The following is a 15,628-nucleotide window of genomic DNA, read 5'->3' as shown; positions in this document are numbered from 1 at the left end:
TTAAAATAAAAAAATTGTGTATTTTGAGTAGTTAATTACTTCTAAAAATGTCATAATAGTTTTAGTGATATTAACAATAATAAATTGGTCCCTTCAAAAAATAAAACAAAAAAAAATAATAAATTGGTAATTCGAGAGATACATGTACTTTTCTCAATGAAATTCCGCAAAAAAGTCGCGAGAGCCGAGAAGTAAAGGCAAAAGAACGGCAGTATCTCGCATTAAACCGTTGCAGGTAATAAAGAAAGTAGAAGGACATGAGTCATCTTATTGAAGTGGAGCACAAAGTACAAACGACGACAGACAGACGACGTTTGAAAGAGAGAGAAAACAGAGCCATTGACAGACAGCCGGGCGTTTTTTCGGAGCTGAAAGATCCGAGGTTGCGGAAGAAACTCTAAAGCGAATCGTGATGGAAGGCATGTCTCTCTCTCTCTCTCTCTCTCAACCCTAAATTCTCTCTCTTTTGACTTCCACTTTGACTGAATTTTACTTCACTAACAACCCGATTGACCGAAATTTTCTTCCCTCTACTATTTCCGTTGCTTATGTTTATGATTCGCTTGAATTTCATAGAATTTCTCCTCAGTATTTTCGGATTCGCTTTGAACACTGTGCAACGTTTGAGAATTCCCTACCCGATTGTTGTGTATACACCGCAATGCCATTCTAGAAATGAGTGAAACCCGAGTAGGCTGTTAAAATGTATCTTTGTAATTTTCAAAAAGAATATGTGCCTGTAATCGTAATTTTTATTTTTGAAACTTAATTGGAGAGTTTGGTGCAATTGAGAGGTTCGCCGAGGTACATTTGCGCTTTCCTTTTCATTCATTCATTAATTGATTCATTAATTGGTCTAAACTGCTTATCACTGACTCTCTGGTGAAGATCTTGCATTTTCCAAAAGGAACAGCAGATTACCGAGTTCAGGCAATAACATTGGTCTAAACTTTCGCCCCCACCTGCGCCTCTGCCCTTTATGTTTATGTTCTTTCTTCTATGTATCCAACGAAGACACACTCCAACAATTTTGTCTTGAAAAAACTTGTTGCTTTGTGAGGCATGAAGTCCCCTTCTCATTTTGAAAAAAATCTAGCTATCCTCTTACAGGCTATATGTATTTCCACTTATTCGAGTAAATATGAAAATGGACCTGGTTCATTGTGTTTCATTTGCAAAGCATACATCACGGAAATTTCCATCTGGGTTCAGAGATTTCCTTGTGAAAATATAAAGGCATGAATGTGTGTATATATATATATATATATATATTATTAAGGATACTACCTAGGAAATCAACTTCTATTCAAACTCTAGTGTTAAGCTAGATAAGATTCAGTTATATTAGAATTCAAATTCTATGATAAATAGATAAGAGATAAGATAGCTAAGAATTCTAATCCTATTATATAGGAATGAGATACAGTCATGTATTGTAATTCAAACTCTCTTGTATCCTCCTATATATATCAATGAAAACTCAATAGATGAGTACGGTTTCAAGAGCCAAAATATTCTTGTTCTATCATGGTATCAGAGCCCTCTCACCGACCAACGTCGTGATCCATGGCCGATTCTGACGCTGAGTCCTCTGCTTCGGCAACCTCCAATGCTTCCCAGCCTCCCCCGCCACCTCCGCCACCTACCCAACCCACAGTTGTCTTCACCGTCCCAAATATGAACCACAACCTTAGCATTAAACTCTCCAAAGGCAATTTCAATGCCTGGAAAACTCAAATTCTCGCCTATATCAAGGGCCAAGATGCCTATGGCTTTCTTGATGGCTCCTCGTTACCTCCTGCACAAACTATTCCCAATCCCAACTCCACTGCCGGTGCTCCTGCCACCATAGTCAACCCTGACTTCCTTGCCTGGACTCAGCGTGATCAGATGATCCTGAGTATCCTAATTTCTACACTGTCCGAGCCATACGTCGTCCATGCTATTGGATGCGTCTCGTCTGCTGCTCTCTGGAACACGCTTCTCACCATGTTTGCTTCTCAAGCTCGTGCGCGTGTCATGCAGATTTATTTTCAACTCGCCACTGTCAAGAAGGGCTCCAACTCAATCACTGAGTACTTTCAGACTATCAAGACATTAAGCGACACTCTAGCCGCTGCCGGTCAGCCTCTCAATGATTTTGAGAGCGTCTCTTTTCTTCTCAAGGGTCTCGGGTCAGAATATGATCCCTTTGTGACGTCTGTCACAACCCGAGTCGATCCCCTGTCCATTGATGAACTCTACGGTCATCTTCTCGCCCATGAAATGCGACTGGATCAGCAACTTCCAGCTGTTGATAATCTTTCCCCTGTTGCAAACTTCTCCACCCGTGGTTCCTCTTCTCGGGGACGTGGTTTTCGCGGACGTGGTAGTCGTCCTTACAACAGAGGCCGTGGGTCTTCCTCCAGTAACCGCGGACGTGGTTCCTACCTCTCTCAGGATGCGGCTTCTTCCTCCCGGCCTTCCTGTCAGATCTGTGGCAAACCTGGTCACTCTGCTATTCGCTGCTACCATCGACAGGATATGTCCTACTCTGAACAGTCTCAGCCCCCACAACAGCAGCTCTCTCCACAGGCCTACTATACATCTCCGGCTCTACCAGCTGAGGAATCTTGGTACCCGGACACTGGGGCTACTCATCATATGACAAATACGCTGCAGAACCTCAATATCTCTCATGAGGACTATCATGGACAGGATCAAATCCGTGTGGGTGATGGATCAGGTTTGCCTATCTCTCATATTGGTTCAGCTTCTGTATCTCTTTCTCGTCGTACTTTTGTTCTAAATCAACTCCTTCGGGTTCCCTCCATCTGTAAAAATCTTCTTTCGGTTAGACAATTTGCACTTGATAATTCTGTCTTTTTTGAATTTCATTCATCTTTCTTTGTCATTAAGGACTCTCAAACCGGGATCATCCTCCATCAAGGGCGCACTAAAGATGGTCTCTATCACCTTCTTCCCTCATCGAGTTCTCCACCAATAAATCAAGCACTTGTTGGTGCTCGTACATCATCTACTTCTTGGCACAAGCGCTTAGGTCACCCAGCATTTCGAACAGTCCACCGTGTTCTTTCTCAGTTTCAGCTTCCGATTCATTCCAATAAGGCAGTCACACCTTGCAAGATCTGCCCACAAGCTAAGGGTCATCAATTGCCGTTTTCTTCTTCTACTTCCAGCATTTGTAAACCTTTAGAATTAGTTTATTCAGATGTATGGGGACCTTCCCCAACTCTTTCAATTAATGGAAATCGCTTTTATGTGTCCTTTATTGATGCTTATAGTCGTTACACTTGGGTTTATCCAATTCAAGCTAAATCTGATGTTATGCCAACCTTTCTTCAATTTCAAGCCATGGCTGAACGTTTACTCAATTCCAAAATAATAAGCGTTCAATCTGACTGGGGTGGTGAATATCGCACACTTCACTCTTATTTTCAAACTCATGGCATAACTCATCGTATCTCTTGTCCTCATACACACCAACAACAAGGATGTGTCGAAAGAAAACATAGGCACCTCATTGACACTACTCTAGCTCTCTTGGCTGAAAGTCATCTCCCTCAAAAATTTTGGGATGAGGCTTGTCTCACTTCCTGTTACCTTATCAATCGCTTGCCAACACCTTTGTTACATAATAAATCACCTTTTGAGACACTGTTTAAACAAATTCTAGATTATAAGTTTCTTAAGGTGTTCGGCTGTGCTTGCTTTCCCAACTTAAGACCCTATAATTCTCATAAGTTTTCCCCCCGATCCAAAGAATGTCTCTTTCTTGGGTACAGTCCGCATCACAAAGGCTATAAATGCCTCCACCTTGAGTCTGGTCGGGTATACATCTCCCGCGATGTCATCTTCCATGAAGATCAATTTCCTTTTGCTGCTGTCCCTACTGTTTCTCCTTCCCCTTCTCCAGTTCTGGCACCGGTTCTACCTCCTTTACTTCCAACACCTCCTATCACATCTCAGCTACATATTCCAGCAGTTGTCTCCTCTTCTAATTCTCCCTCCAGTTCTCCTTCTCCTACCTCTGCTGAGATTAGTCAACCTAATTCCATCTCCCACACAGATAGTCCTCCTGTTCGGGTACATCCCATGCGTACAAGGTCAATGAATAACATTTTTCAGCAGAGGCAACTTACAGATGGCACCATCCGATACCCTGTTCCACAGGGTTTAGTGGCAGAAACACATTCAGCCCTTGTTGAACCCACTTGCTTCTCCAATGCAGTCAAAGTTCCGGAATGGAGACAGGCTATGCAGGTTGAATTTAATGCCCTTCTTCAAAACCAGACCTGGTCTCTTGTTGCTAAGCAGCCTTCTCAGAATCTTGTAGGCTGTAAGTGGGTATTCAAGCTTAAGCGGGAAGCTGATGGGTCTATTGAACGTCATAAAGCACGTCTAGTTGCTAAGGGGTTTCATCAACAGGCCGGTGTTGATTTTGGAGAGACCTATAGTCCTGTTGTCAAGCCTACAACCATTCGGACAGTTATTTCTATTGCCTTTTCAGCAGGCTGGTCCATCAAGCAGATTGATATTCAGAATGCATTCTTGCATGGTTTTCTATCCGAGGATGTATACATGGTACAACCACCTGGTTTTATTCATCCCAGCTTTCCTAATCATGTGTGCAAGCTTCAAAAGGCGATTTATGGCTTAAAACAAGCTCCCCGAGCTTGGTTTTCTCGTCTCAGCAATAAGTTACTTCAGATTGGTTTTGTAGGTTCTAAGGCTGACACCTCTCTATTCATTTATCGCACCAAGACAGTAACTATTTTTCTTTTAATTTATGTCGATGACATAATCATTACAGCCTCAGATCCAGGTGCAATTACAGAACTTTTGAAGCTTCTAAGTGTTGATTTTGCAGTAAAAGAATTGGGTGATCTTCACTATTTTTTAGGTGTTGAAGTCAATAGAGTGGAAGCGGGTCTTCTTCTCTCACAGAAACGATATATTTTGGATCTCTTGAAGAAAACAAATATGCATGAAGCCAAGCCTATATCTTCTCCTATGGCGTCTTCTTCAACTCTCTCTGCTTTCACTGGTGATCCAATGGAAGATCCAACCCTATACCGGAGTACTGTAGGGTCATTACAGTATCTCTCTCTCACAAGACCAGATTTAGGGTTTGCAGTAAATAGAGTGTGCCAGTTTATGCACCGCCCACTTCAACCTCATTGGCAAGCTGTGAAACGAATTCTTCGGTACTTGAAACACACAATTTCTCATGGACTTCTTATTAGCCGTACTTCTTCTCTTCAGTTGCAAGCATACTCAGATGCTGACTGGGCTGGATGTCCCGATGATCGCCGCTCCACGGGTGCATATTGTGTGTTTCTTGGTTCTAACTTGGTGTCTTGGAGCTCCCGCAAACAACCTACAGTCTCTAGGTCCTCAACAGAAGCAGAGTATAAAGCCGTTGCAAACACTACTGCCGAACTCCTATGGATTCGTGCTTTACTTCAAGAACTTGGAATCAGTTTACGTTCTCCACCTACTCTATGGTGTGATAATATTGGGGCTACATACATGTCGGTTAATCCGGTTTTTCATGCTCGTACAAAGCATGTGGAGATCGATTTTCACTTTGTTCGTGATCGGGTAGCTGATAAATCCTTGGAAATCCGGTTCATTCCTAGTTCGGATCAACTTGCGGATGTACTTACTAAACCTCTAGTCTCCCAACGTTTTCAGCACCTATGTCACAAGCTCAACGTGCGATCTTCCCCGTTGATCTTGCGGGAGGGTATTAAGGATACTACCTAGGAAATCAACTTCTATTCAAACTCTAGTGTTAAGCTAGATAAGATTCAGTTATATTAGAATTCAAATTCTATGATAAATAGATAAGAGATAAGATAGCTAAGAATTCTAATCCTATTATATAGGAATGAGATACAGTCATGTATTGTAATTCAAACTCTCTTGTATCCTCCTATATATATCAATGAAAACTCAATAGATGAGTACGGTTTCAAGAGCCAAAATATTCTTGTTCTATCATATATATATATATATTTTTTTTTTCATTTCTCAAATGTTTTACATGTATCATCCTATAGAAAGATCTATTCATATGTGATTCTCTGTTAGTAGATAGGTATCATTATAGTTTTTCTAAAGTTTGGGGTGAGTGAACTTATATCTAACATGTGAGATTAGTATACTGTTGGTAAATGTGAAGGACACTCAAGATGATTCCTTTAGACACTTGGTTCCGCCCTCCAATTTATGGTGATGAAATTTTAATAAGAAACTAACTTTAATGATAATTTTAATCTTTGTGTTTCTGTGCAAGTCTGTCTTTGAGTTTCTTTGATTGGTAAGTTCACACGCACCCGGTGGGACTCACCCACAACTTCACCCTCCCCCTTGCTACAAATGGAGGAAGTACCATTTGGGGTAAAACTAATTGGAAAGTCCGTGTTTGAGTTTAGATGGCTGTTGAAATGGAAATTCAAATTTTAAACTCATGATGATGGTCCTTATGTTCTTACTACAATGATCATGGTTTAGAAGAATATATGTAATTATGTGTAGCACTCGAGACAAATAAAGGCCAAAGGAAACTAGGAAATTGAAGATGAGGAAGTAGAATAATAAATTAAGTATATATTTTGGTGTCGTCCAGAACTAGAAATGCCATGATAAGCGTGTGATAATAAATAGGAACTTGGGAATTACAGTTGAAAAAGGAATTTAGTAGGAGGGAGATAATCACAAAAAGAGAAAAGAGAACCCTTGTCGCCCCAAAGAAAACAATTATTTCCTAAAAATGGCCAAGATAACTTAAAATAGTGATGCAGAGGGGAAAATGGTGGATTTTGTGCTCGAAAATGGCTTTTCACCGAGCGTAGCTGGGTGATCACGACTTGCGTGCTGAAAAGAGCTTTCCGGATTGGGGTTATATGTGTGATTCTGATACTCTAAGAGAAAGTTATGCCTGATTTACTGTCATGTGCGCAATATTGCCCAATTAGGCATTGAATCAATTAAGGGTTAAAACCTAAGTTGAAGAAACTTTGAAAATTTCCAAAACCAGAACATCCCGTTCGAATGAGATATGGTGCCATGTGTCAATTAGCGGCAGGAAAACAAATGGCCAAGATCAAATCTGAGTTGATAGCGTTCAAATGGAGAACATGCCGTTTGAACGGAACAACATCTCCACGTGTTAGCCCGCGATCGAGTGGTGGGTAAAGATTGACGTCCACAATTTCATCACAAGCGGAAAAGACTAATTGGATGAATGTTTTAATGCTGACTGTTAGGTCCCGCTCAAACAGGAAAATGTTTCATTTGAATGGAGAAACATCGCGACGTGTCAAAATTTGTGTGGTGAGACATGACACTGACTTGACGCGTATTTAATACGTCTAAATCAGCGGCAATCAAATGAAAGCATATCCCGTTCGAACGCCAATGCAGTGTCAAAACAATTGTCTATTTAAGCAATTGGGACTGAAAGAAAATTCACTCGTCCCTTCTTGTATTCATTTGGTTCGAGAGAGAAAGCTAAGGGAGGATTTTTTAGAGTGATTCTTGAGAGAGAAAGTAAGAGAGGTGAGTTTGGAGGAAGAAGATAAAGAGGAGTTCCAAGGGTAAGTTGAACACACTTCTCTCCATGAACTCAAAGTTTTGTATTGTGATTTAGTGTGTTGATGTAATCATTTTGTTATTTAGAGATTCTAAGAAGTTGTGTTGCTAAGTAAATGTTGAGTTTTGAAGTTGTGTTGATTAAATAGAAGTATTGTGGTTATTGTGGTAATGCTTGAGATATGATTTGAGAAAAGAGAGAAACTAGGTTTGTCATAAAAAGGAAGGGTTTTTTAACGTAAAAAGTTGGTGTTTTGAGATGCATGTTTGGTTGCGTAGGGTTTATATGGGGTAAAAGGAAGATTTGGGAGTGTTAAAAATCGAATTTAAGTAGGCTTTTCAAGTTGGGGTGCAGTTTCCGCACGTTGCTGTTTGAACAGCACAAGTGGCGTTCAAATGAGGGAGTAACAAAAAGCTCCGGTTGAAGTTGTATTTTGACCCCATTCGAATGAGCCGGTTCTAGAGATCCCTGTTTGCAATTACGCTTGCATTCTGTTCGAACGGGACTGTCCAGATGTGAAAAATTAGGGTTTTTTCGCAAGGGTTAAGACGGTTTAGTGTCTAGGATGACTTTTAGGGTTTCCAAACGAAAGTCGGTCCTAACGAGTAAGCTTAATTTGATGCAGACGGACATGTGATGTAGAAGAACGAGTAGGCGAAGGATTTAGTAAGTAAAGCTTCCTACCAACATCATAACTATTTTTATCATGAACTGCTTTTACCATGTATATGCATAGTTTTAGTTGTGGTTATGAGCCCTGCAATTTCAGTATTTTATGTATGTTAATATATATTTCACTCTGATTTACATGGTTTACAAAAAAAGGAATTTAAAAGAATGGGTTGGGAGATTCAGACTCGAGTCATGGGAGCTGAAAGTTCAAGGCCTCGATCATTAACAAATCTCTATGCTGCAGATGGGGCTTTCACAATCGGATATTATGTAAATAATTTTGGTCTTTGGTTTGTAAAGCAATAGTTAGTCCGTCTCTGTGTTTGGAGCAGATTGAGAGTTTGTAGGGTGGGGAATGTTTGTGTTGTTTCAATTGTATTGTGCTGCTAAGTTCCTTCAGTTGGAATTTGTATCTAGGTGTTTGAGTTGTATCTGTGTTGTGCTGTTGTTATGCAGCAGAGGTCCAGTTGCTGGTTTGCAGCTGGAGTATGCGTTGTAATCTGCTTGTTGTTTTAAAAGTTTCTTCTTCTTCATCCAAAAAAGAAAAAGGAATTTAAAAGAAAAGTTTGTGAAGAAAAACAAGTGTTAGAAATGAAAAGACTAGTTTAATAGAGAATAGAAGTTTTATGAGAAATGAAAATTTTAATGACCTAGTGTTAAGTGGGGGAGTACATTTCACAACCTGTGTTAGGTGGGGAAATACGCTTGACGACCCTGTGTTAAGTGGGGAAGTACGCTTAATGACCCAGTGTTAGGTGGGAGAGTACACCTAATGACCAGTGTTAAGTGGAGGATTACGCTTAACGATCCAATATTAGGTGGAAGAGTACGCCTAATGACCCAATGTTAAGTGGAGAAGTATGCTTAACGACCCAATGTTAGGTGAGGGAGTATGCCTAACAACATAGTGTTAAGTGTGGGAGTATGCTTAATAAAACTATAAATTAAACTAGTAAAGTAAAGAATATGTTTTAGATTATAAATGTATTCAGGAGCTTGTTTTGATTTCGATAATGTTTCTTATTTTTATCTGCTAAGCAAATGAATTGAATATGTATACTATGATATGATATTAGAAAAGAAAATGCTAAATTTCCAGTTTTAGTATCTACTATGAAAGAAAAATCTCTCTCATAAGTTTTACACTAACGTTTCTGTAAAGGCACATTGTTGCGATGTTTTTCTAAAAACTCTGCATCCATTATAAAAGAAAAGTTTATTTTGATCTTAAAAACCAGCTTTTATTTCAAAATGACTTTGACAAACAGGGAGAGACATTTTGGAGTAAATAGGGGCTCACATCACACACACAATATTGATGGGATGTTTTGCTTATGAGCTGTGGGCTCACTATTTCCACTTGTAAAATTGTTTAATTTTACAGATATAGCTGTAGCGGGCAAGGAGGTGCTTGATAGTCACTTGGACTACTATTAGGATTTGGGGAAGGTCCAGCTTGTGAGGTCCAGGCTCAGACCTTGTGTATGTATAAACTTTGGATAATGTAGTATAGGGTAGCAATGATATGTATCTATTATCAAACATATTATCCGTTAATGAAGTAATCTTTTAGTTAGTGCTATGGTGTCCAATTTAGAGTATATAGTGAGTTTGTGGTTTTAAAAAAAGAATACATGGCATTTTCCATTGCGTTGTTTAAGGTAATAGTAGTAGCGTCACGTGGATTATGCGAATTATCACATTTATTTTGGGTGGGGAGTTACATTATGTGTCAAAAAGTAGACTCGGGATAAATGAACTGCCCCAAACTAGGGTGTGGGTGGATTTGAAGACAAGGTTCAGTAATATCTCAAAATTATTGACTGAAGTTGAATTGGAGAGGATCGCAATACCGTGCTATTGAATTTTGTAATAAACAAAGGGAGAGTATGAGTCATTCTATGGGACTGATTGCAGGAAGAAAGAGAGAGATGTTGGCTGGAAAATGAGAGACTAGCATTTTCTTTTTTTCACTTTGAGGCTTAAATTATAGAATGACTTGGATTTGTTGGTCAATAGTTTAGGACTGGAAAATTTCTTGTCCTCATAAATGGTAGCTGTTATCTCCAAATCCAAAATCCTCTCATCTTGACCGTCAAAGGTCCGACTCGAAGAACTTGATTTACTCTTTCTAGTAGATCTGTTGTGATTTCAGTAATAGTGGTCGTTCAATTCAGGAGGTATAACCCTGATTTGTATATCATGTGCGTGTGTTATTTGTAATCAATATTTGATCTTCCTATTTGTGCTTTAGTTTGGTGATTTTATTGTAGAATATCTTACCTTTAATCTGTCCAATCAATTTGAGATATATGTTTGTGTATGTGATACACTAATGTTTGATATTTTGTATAAACTGAAGGAGGTCTTCAGAAGGAAATAAACTTAAGGTCATAATTGTTTGAATTTTGTCATTTCCATTGATGCAATTGTTCTGCAAGGAAATATGTTACTTTGAATTTCCTCTTAAAATAGCATATACTCCCTGTTGACTGAGGATTTGCTATTAATTCCATAAAATTGGGACTGGTCGTAGCATGGTTGTCAAAATGTCTGGGTAAGCCTAGAGGATGGCCATGGTACTCGTTAGGTGTTCTCCATGGGTGCTATATTACCTTACGTTTTTCAAGCTACATGTTGTGTCTAAAAGGTTTCACAGATTATGTGTATGTATTAACTCCTTTATAGCCAATTCTAACAACAATTATTTTTCCAGAAAAGAAAAGAATTTAGAGTATTGAATTTTCAAATCAAGCTTTACAACGTTACAAGATTATTTATGTGACACTCGTTTTTTTTTATAAGTATTATTTATGTGACACTCGTACGATGACAAACAATTGAAGAGGAGCAATGGATTTGCATCTACTTTTTGGAACCTTTAGAATATTCTGATGAAAAGATGTCATTTATGTAAAGAGGCTAGCACAATAAGTGTAGTGAGTGGCCAATACCCCATCAGAGCTTAAAAAATGACATGGTGTGTTTGTTGAGAGAGAGAGAGAGAGAGAGATGGTCTTCTTCTCTTGATAATGTGCCACTAGGAAGTCATTTTATTCAAATTAAATATTCCAATAATTTTTAATACATTATGAGCAGGACCTATTCAACATCATACGCTTCCAGCTAAAGACCTTTATGTTGGTGCTATGTAGAACTTAAGATTTGTTGCATTGCGATACACAAAGGGAGTGCCTAGCAGGTACAACCTAGATGTCTACATTCTTACCCGTACTCAACAGCCAGTGTCATGGTCTTAAATCTGAATTGATGGTCTGATAACTACAGATAAGGGACGATGTCCGCGAAGGGAGTGATTGTGTTTTCACATCTTGTTTTTGTTGCACTTAAGAATAAATAAATAGATAAATAAGAATCTTATTTTTTTTGTTAGATCTTTCTTTTTGGTAAGAATAAATAGATAGATAAATAAGAATCTTATATTGTGTTTTTTTGGACCATGTTTGGTGAAGTGTTTTATTTCTCTTTCCTGTTTTTAAACACTGAAAAACACTTTTTAGAATAGTTACACTTACCACGAATACACTTTTCAAAATAAATCATGAAACACTTCTCAAAAAATTAAATACAATTTTTTTTTAGAAATTTCCAAACCTTCATATAGGAATATTTTGAAAACTCATGCTTATTATTATTGTTATTATATTATTATTTTTCAGGTGTGAAGATTGACTTGTTCCTTATATATATATATTTTTTGAAAGTCACTCTATCAAAGAGATGAGATGACCGCATGGCCACCCTTAACCAGAGAAAGGGATTGGCCGCGCGACCACCTCTGATCTTTTGCCTTTTTTATTTTGTTTCTTTTTTGCTACCCCTAATTTTTGGTTTGGTTTCTTTTTATTTCTTGTAAACACTTATCTAATTTTTGCTTTTCAATTTTTTTTTCTCAAAAATTTTACTAAATGAGTTTTCTTCTATAGACCCTACAAGCAAGACTTTTCAAATGTGGCTCCTACTGAAAACACTTCTCAATTTTTACATATTCAAAAACTCTTTTCAAAACACAAAATCCAAAACACTTTTCCAAAACTTTACCAAACATACACTCAATCTCTTCCCTTGTTTTTCTTCTTTTTTCTCACCCATAATGCTTGGTGGTGGGTATTTGCTAGAGGATGAGCACATTATATGGTCTCTTCTTATCACATAATTTGGTTCAGATGAAAGCTATGAAAAGAATGCCTTCTTGTAACGTTGACATGCTTTTGTGTATCTCATATTGCTGTGGTCAAATCTATCAGCTGGTGTTTGATAATTTTTTGCTGCATCTTGTTTATATATCATTTAGTTCTTTAGTGTTTGCTAAGGATTTGTGAACACTTCATATTTGACAGGTGAATTCCCAGACCAGGAATCAGTAGGGTCTGGGACAAAAAGGTCTAGTGTATCATCTAGTAGTAGGTCTCGGAATCGAAAGGACTTCTTTCAAAAATTTGGGGATAGTAAACACCTGACTGCAAAACTTGAAGACTGGTTTGATTTATTATCAGAAAAGTCGGCAGCAAAAACGCCTGCCTTTGACGTTCCTTTTGAGTTAATAGAACTTCAAAAATTTGATTATGCATTAGAAGGGATTACATTTCAGCAGCTGATTCGGATGCCCAATGCTGTTTATGCTTCTACTTCTGATGCTGTAGAAGCAACTGCTTATCTTGCAATTGAAGACTTTTTACATGCGAGTGTCAAGGGCTTGTGGGAGGCATTTTGGAGTCAGGATAAGCCCATGCCTTTCTCTGTTAGCTGTCTGTCCAATGCTAACTTGAAATTCTACCAGGCTGAGGAGGCCATTGCTAATGGTAAGCTTGGAGATCTTTGTGCTACTGGTATAATGCTTCAAAACCCTAGGCATCCCCATGGGAAGTGGGACCATATTCTTGAACTGGCTCTTTTGAGGCCTGATATTGGGAGCCTTGCTGCGGATAGTGACCAGCGGCCTTCTCTTTCTGTGCTAGGGGAGGCCCTCTTCTATGCTCTTCGTATACTACTATCAAGAAGCTTAAGCAGATTGAATTTCTCTGAGACTTCAAACACAGTCTTTGTTCTTCTTGTTGATTCTCAATATGGTGGGGTTGTAAAAGTTGAAGGAGACGTACATAAGTTGGAATATGATGTGAACAACGTTTATGAATGTGCTGCTGATTGGATAAAAAACCATTCTACAATTGCAGTTTCTCCAATTGATAGAATCTGGAACAAGCTTGGAAATGCCAATTGGGGAGATATTGGTGCTTTACAGGTACTCTTTGCAACCTTCCACTGTATCATGCAGTTTGCTGGAATGCCCAAGCACTCCATTGAGGATTTAGCTGTTGACCATGGTTCTCGCCTTCAAACAAGAAGAGTGGAGAGGCAGTTGGAGGATACCAGAGTGAATGGAAATGGTCTATTTCGGTATCAGCAACATACTGTTTCCCCTGAAATTGTTGAAGTTCAAGAAGATTCCAATAAAATTCATTCTGAAGAGATGATGAAGTTAGAAGTAGGATCAATATTATGGTTAGAGGATTCAAACTGGCAAAGGGGTTATCAGATTAACGAGGTCCTGAGTACAGCTGAATTTTCATATTACCTTGCATCTCCTGTGGAAGACCCAGGAAAAAGTCTGTTTCTATATGTTGGTTCCCATCCTTCTCAGCTGGAACCAGCGTGGGAAGATATGAATTTATGGTATCAAGTTCAGAGACAGACTAAAATATTGACCATCATGAAACAGAAAGGCCTATCTTGCAAGTATCTGCCGCAGTTGAGTGCATCTGGCAGGATTATTCATCCTGGTGAGTGTCGAAGACCCAGTGCAGGAGGAAACTGTGACCACCCTTGGTGTGGCACTCCAATTCTTGTGACCAGCCCAATTGGAGAAACTGTGGCTGACATGGTAAGTGGAGGTCGATTTGGTTCAGAGGAGGCAATCAGGTGTTGTCATGATTGCTTGTCTGCACTTTCGACTGCCACTTCTGCTGGGATTCGGCATGGAGACATCAGGCCAGAGAATATAATTTGCGTGAGGTCTGGCGCGAAGCATCCTTATTTTGTTCTTATTGGCTGGGGACATGCTATTCTTGAAGATAGGGACCGCCCTGCCATGAATCTTCATTTCTCATCAACTTATGCTCTTCAGGAGGGAAAGTTGTGCTCGGCTTCAGATGCAGAGAGTCTGGTTTATATGCTTTATTACTCCACTGGTGGAGCTTTTCCTGATCTGGATTCAGTTGAAGGAGCATTGCAGTGGAGAGAGACCTCTTGGTCAAGGAGGTTGATTCAGCAGAAGCTTGGTGATGTCTCAACTGTGTTGAAAGCATTTGCTGATTATGTTGACAGTCTATGTGGAACACCTTATCCGATAGACTATGATATATGGCTAAGAAGGTTAAGGAGAAATATTCGTGAGGAAGATTATGGGAAGGAAATCGACACATCAGGCTAGGATATTTTTCCATTTGCCAAAGGTGAAACAAATAATCTGGATAATTTTTATCATTATATATTCCTGATTGTGGGCAATACGGACTTCCGGTGGAAGTCTCTGAAACACGATGTCAGTTTAACTCCTTCAAGGATCTTGGATTTCTGGGTGTTGATTGTGCTGTTTCGCTTCTTGAATATCTCTGGGACTGGTTTTTGCATATGCATGGATGTGACAAAGTGTCAATGTTGTACAGACACTGTCTGGTTATAGTGTGTTCGGTGGACTGAGTATTCCAGCAATTCTTCACATATATGTGCAATTCAGCACCCAACTTATGTAGAGGATCGAGAAGATCGTTTCTTTCAGCTCTTGTGAGTTTCTTATGGACATATGCTGTATTAATTACAACCATTCCTTTGTAAAGAAATGAGTCATTGAGATTGCCCTGAAGTTAGTGTAATTGTGAGGCTATGATATTGGACTCGGTATTCTGCTTTGTTCAGGGCATTAACCATGTCTGTAAATGTGTTGGCTCTTTTTTATTTTTTTCTTTTTCGGCAGGGGGGTGTGATGGTCCATGAGATTTTTACAAGCAGCATTGTTTGGTCATTTCAGTCTCTATCCCACTGTTCAAATTGATATATCCGTCATAAGTTCCTGTCCTTGATTGTTAGAATTATGATCAGTATTCAATTTCAAAGTATGCTGTAACTGTTATGTAGCCAGAGGGAGGTTCATTTGGTTCTGCTTGGGCGGTTTGCATAGAGCATATGGTTTATGCTCCCAGCAACACCGATTCGTGTAGCATATTTTAGAAGATTGAAGAGATGGAAAAGTTAAGCAGATTAGATGTGGATTAACTGTTGCTCTGTTGCTTGGAACTATTTGTGCAATGCTGGAAGGCTGGAATCCGAGTAATATTC

At 39.1% G+C, this 15,628-nt stretch overlaps 1 protein-coding gene across 1 annotated transcript; it reads left to right on the top strand.

Moving 5' to 3' along the window:
* The first annotated feature begins 224 nt into the window (after window positions 1–224).
* LOC133872912 (uncharacterized) lies at window positions 225–15,314 on the top strand. Its single transcript, XM_062310568.1, has 2 exons — window positions 225–419; window positions 12,634–15,314. Exons 1-2 carry the CDS (start codon window positions 413–415, stop codon window positions 14,721–14,723), a joined length of 2,097 nt encoding a protein of 698 aa, XP_062166552.1. The 5' UTR covers window positions 225–412; the 3' UTR covers window positions 14,724–15,314.
* Window positions 15,315–15,628: the final 314 nt, after the last annotated feature.

The sequence above is a fragment of the Alnus glutinosa genome, chromosome 7 (assembly GCF_958979055.1).
Source record: "Alnus glutinosa chromosome 7, dhAlnGlut1.1, whole genome shotgun sequence".
NCBI classification, from domain to species: domain Eukaryota; kingdom Viridiplantae; phylum Streptophyta; class Magnoliopsida; order Fagales; family Betulaceae; genus Alnus; species Alnus glutinosa.
This window is presented reverse-complemented; position numbering and strand designations above follow the sequence as displayed.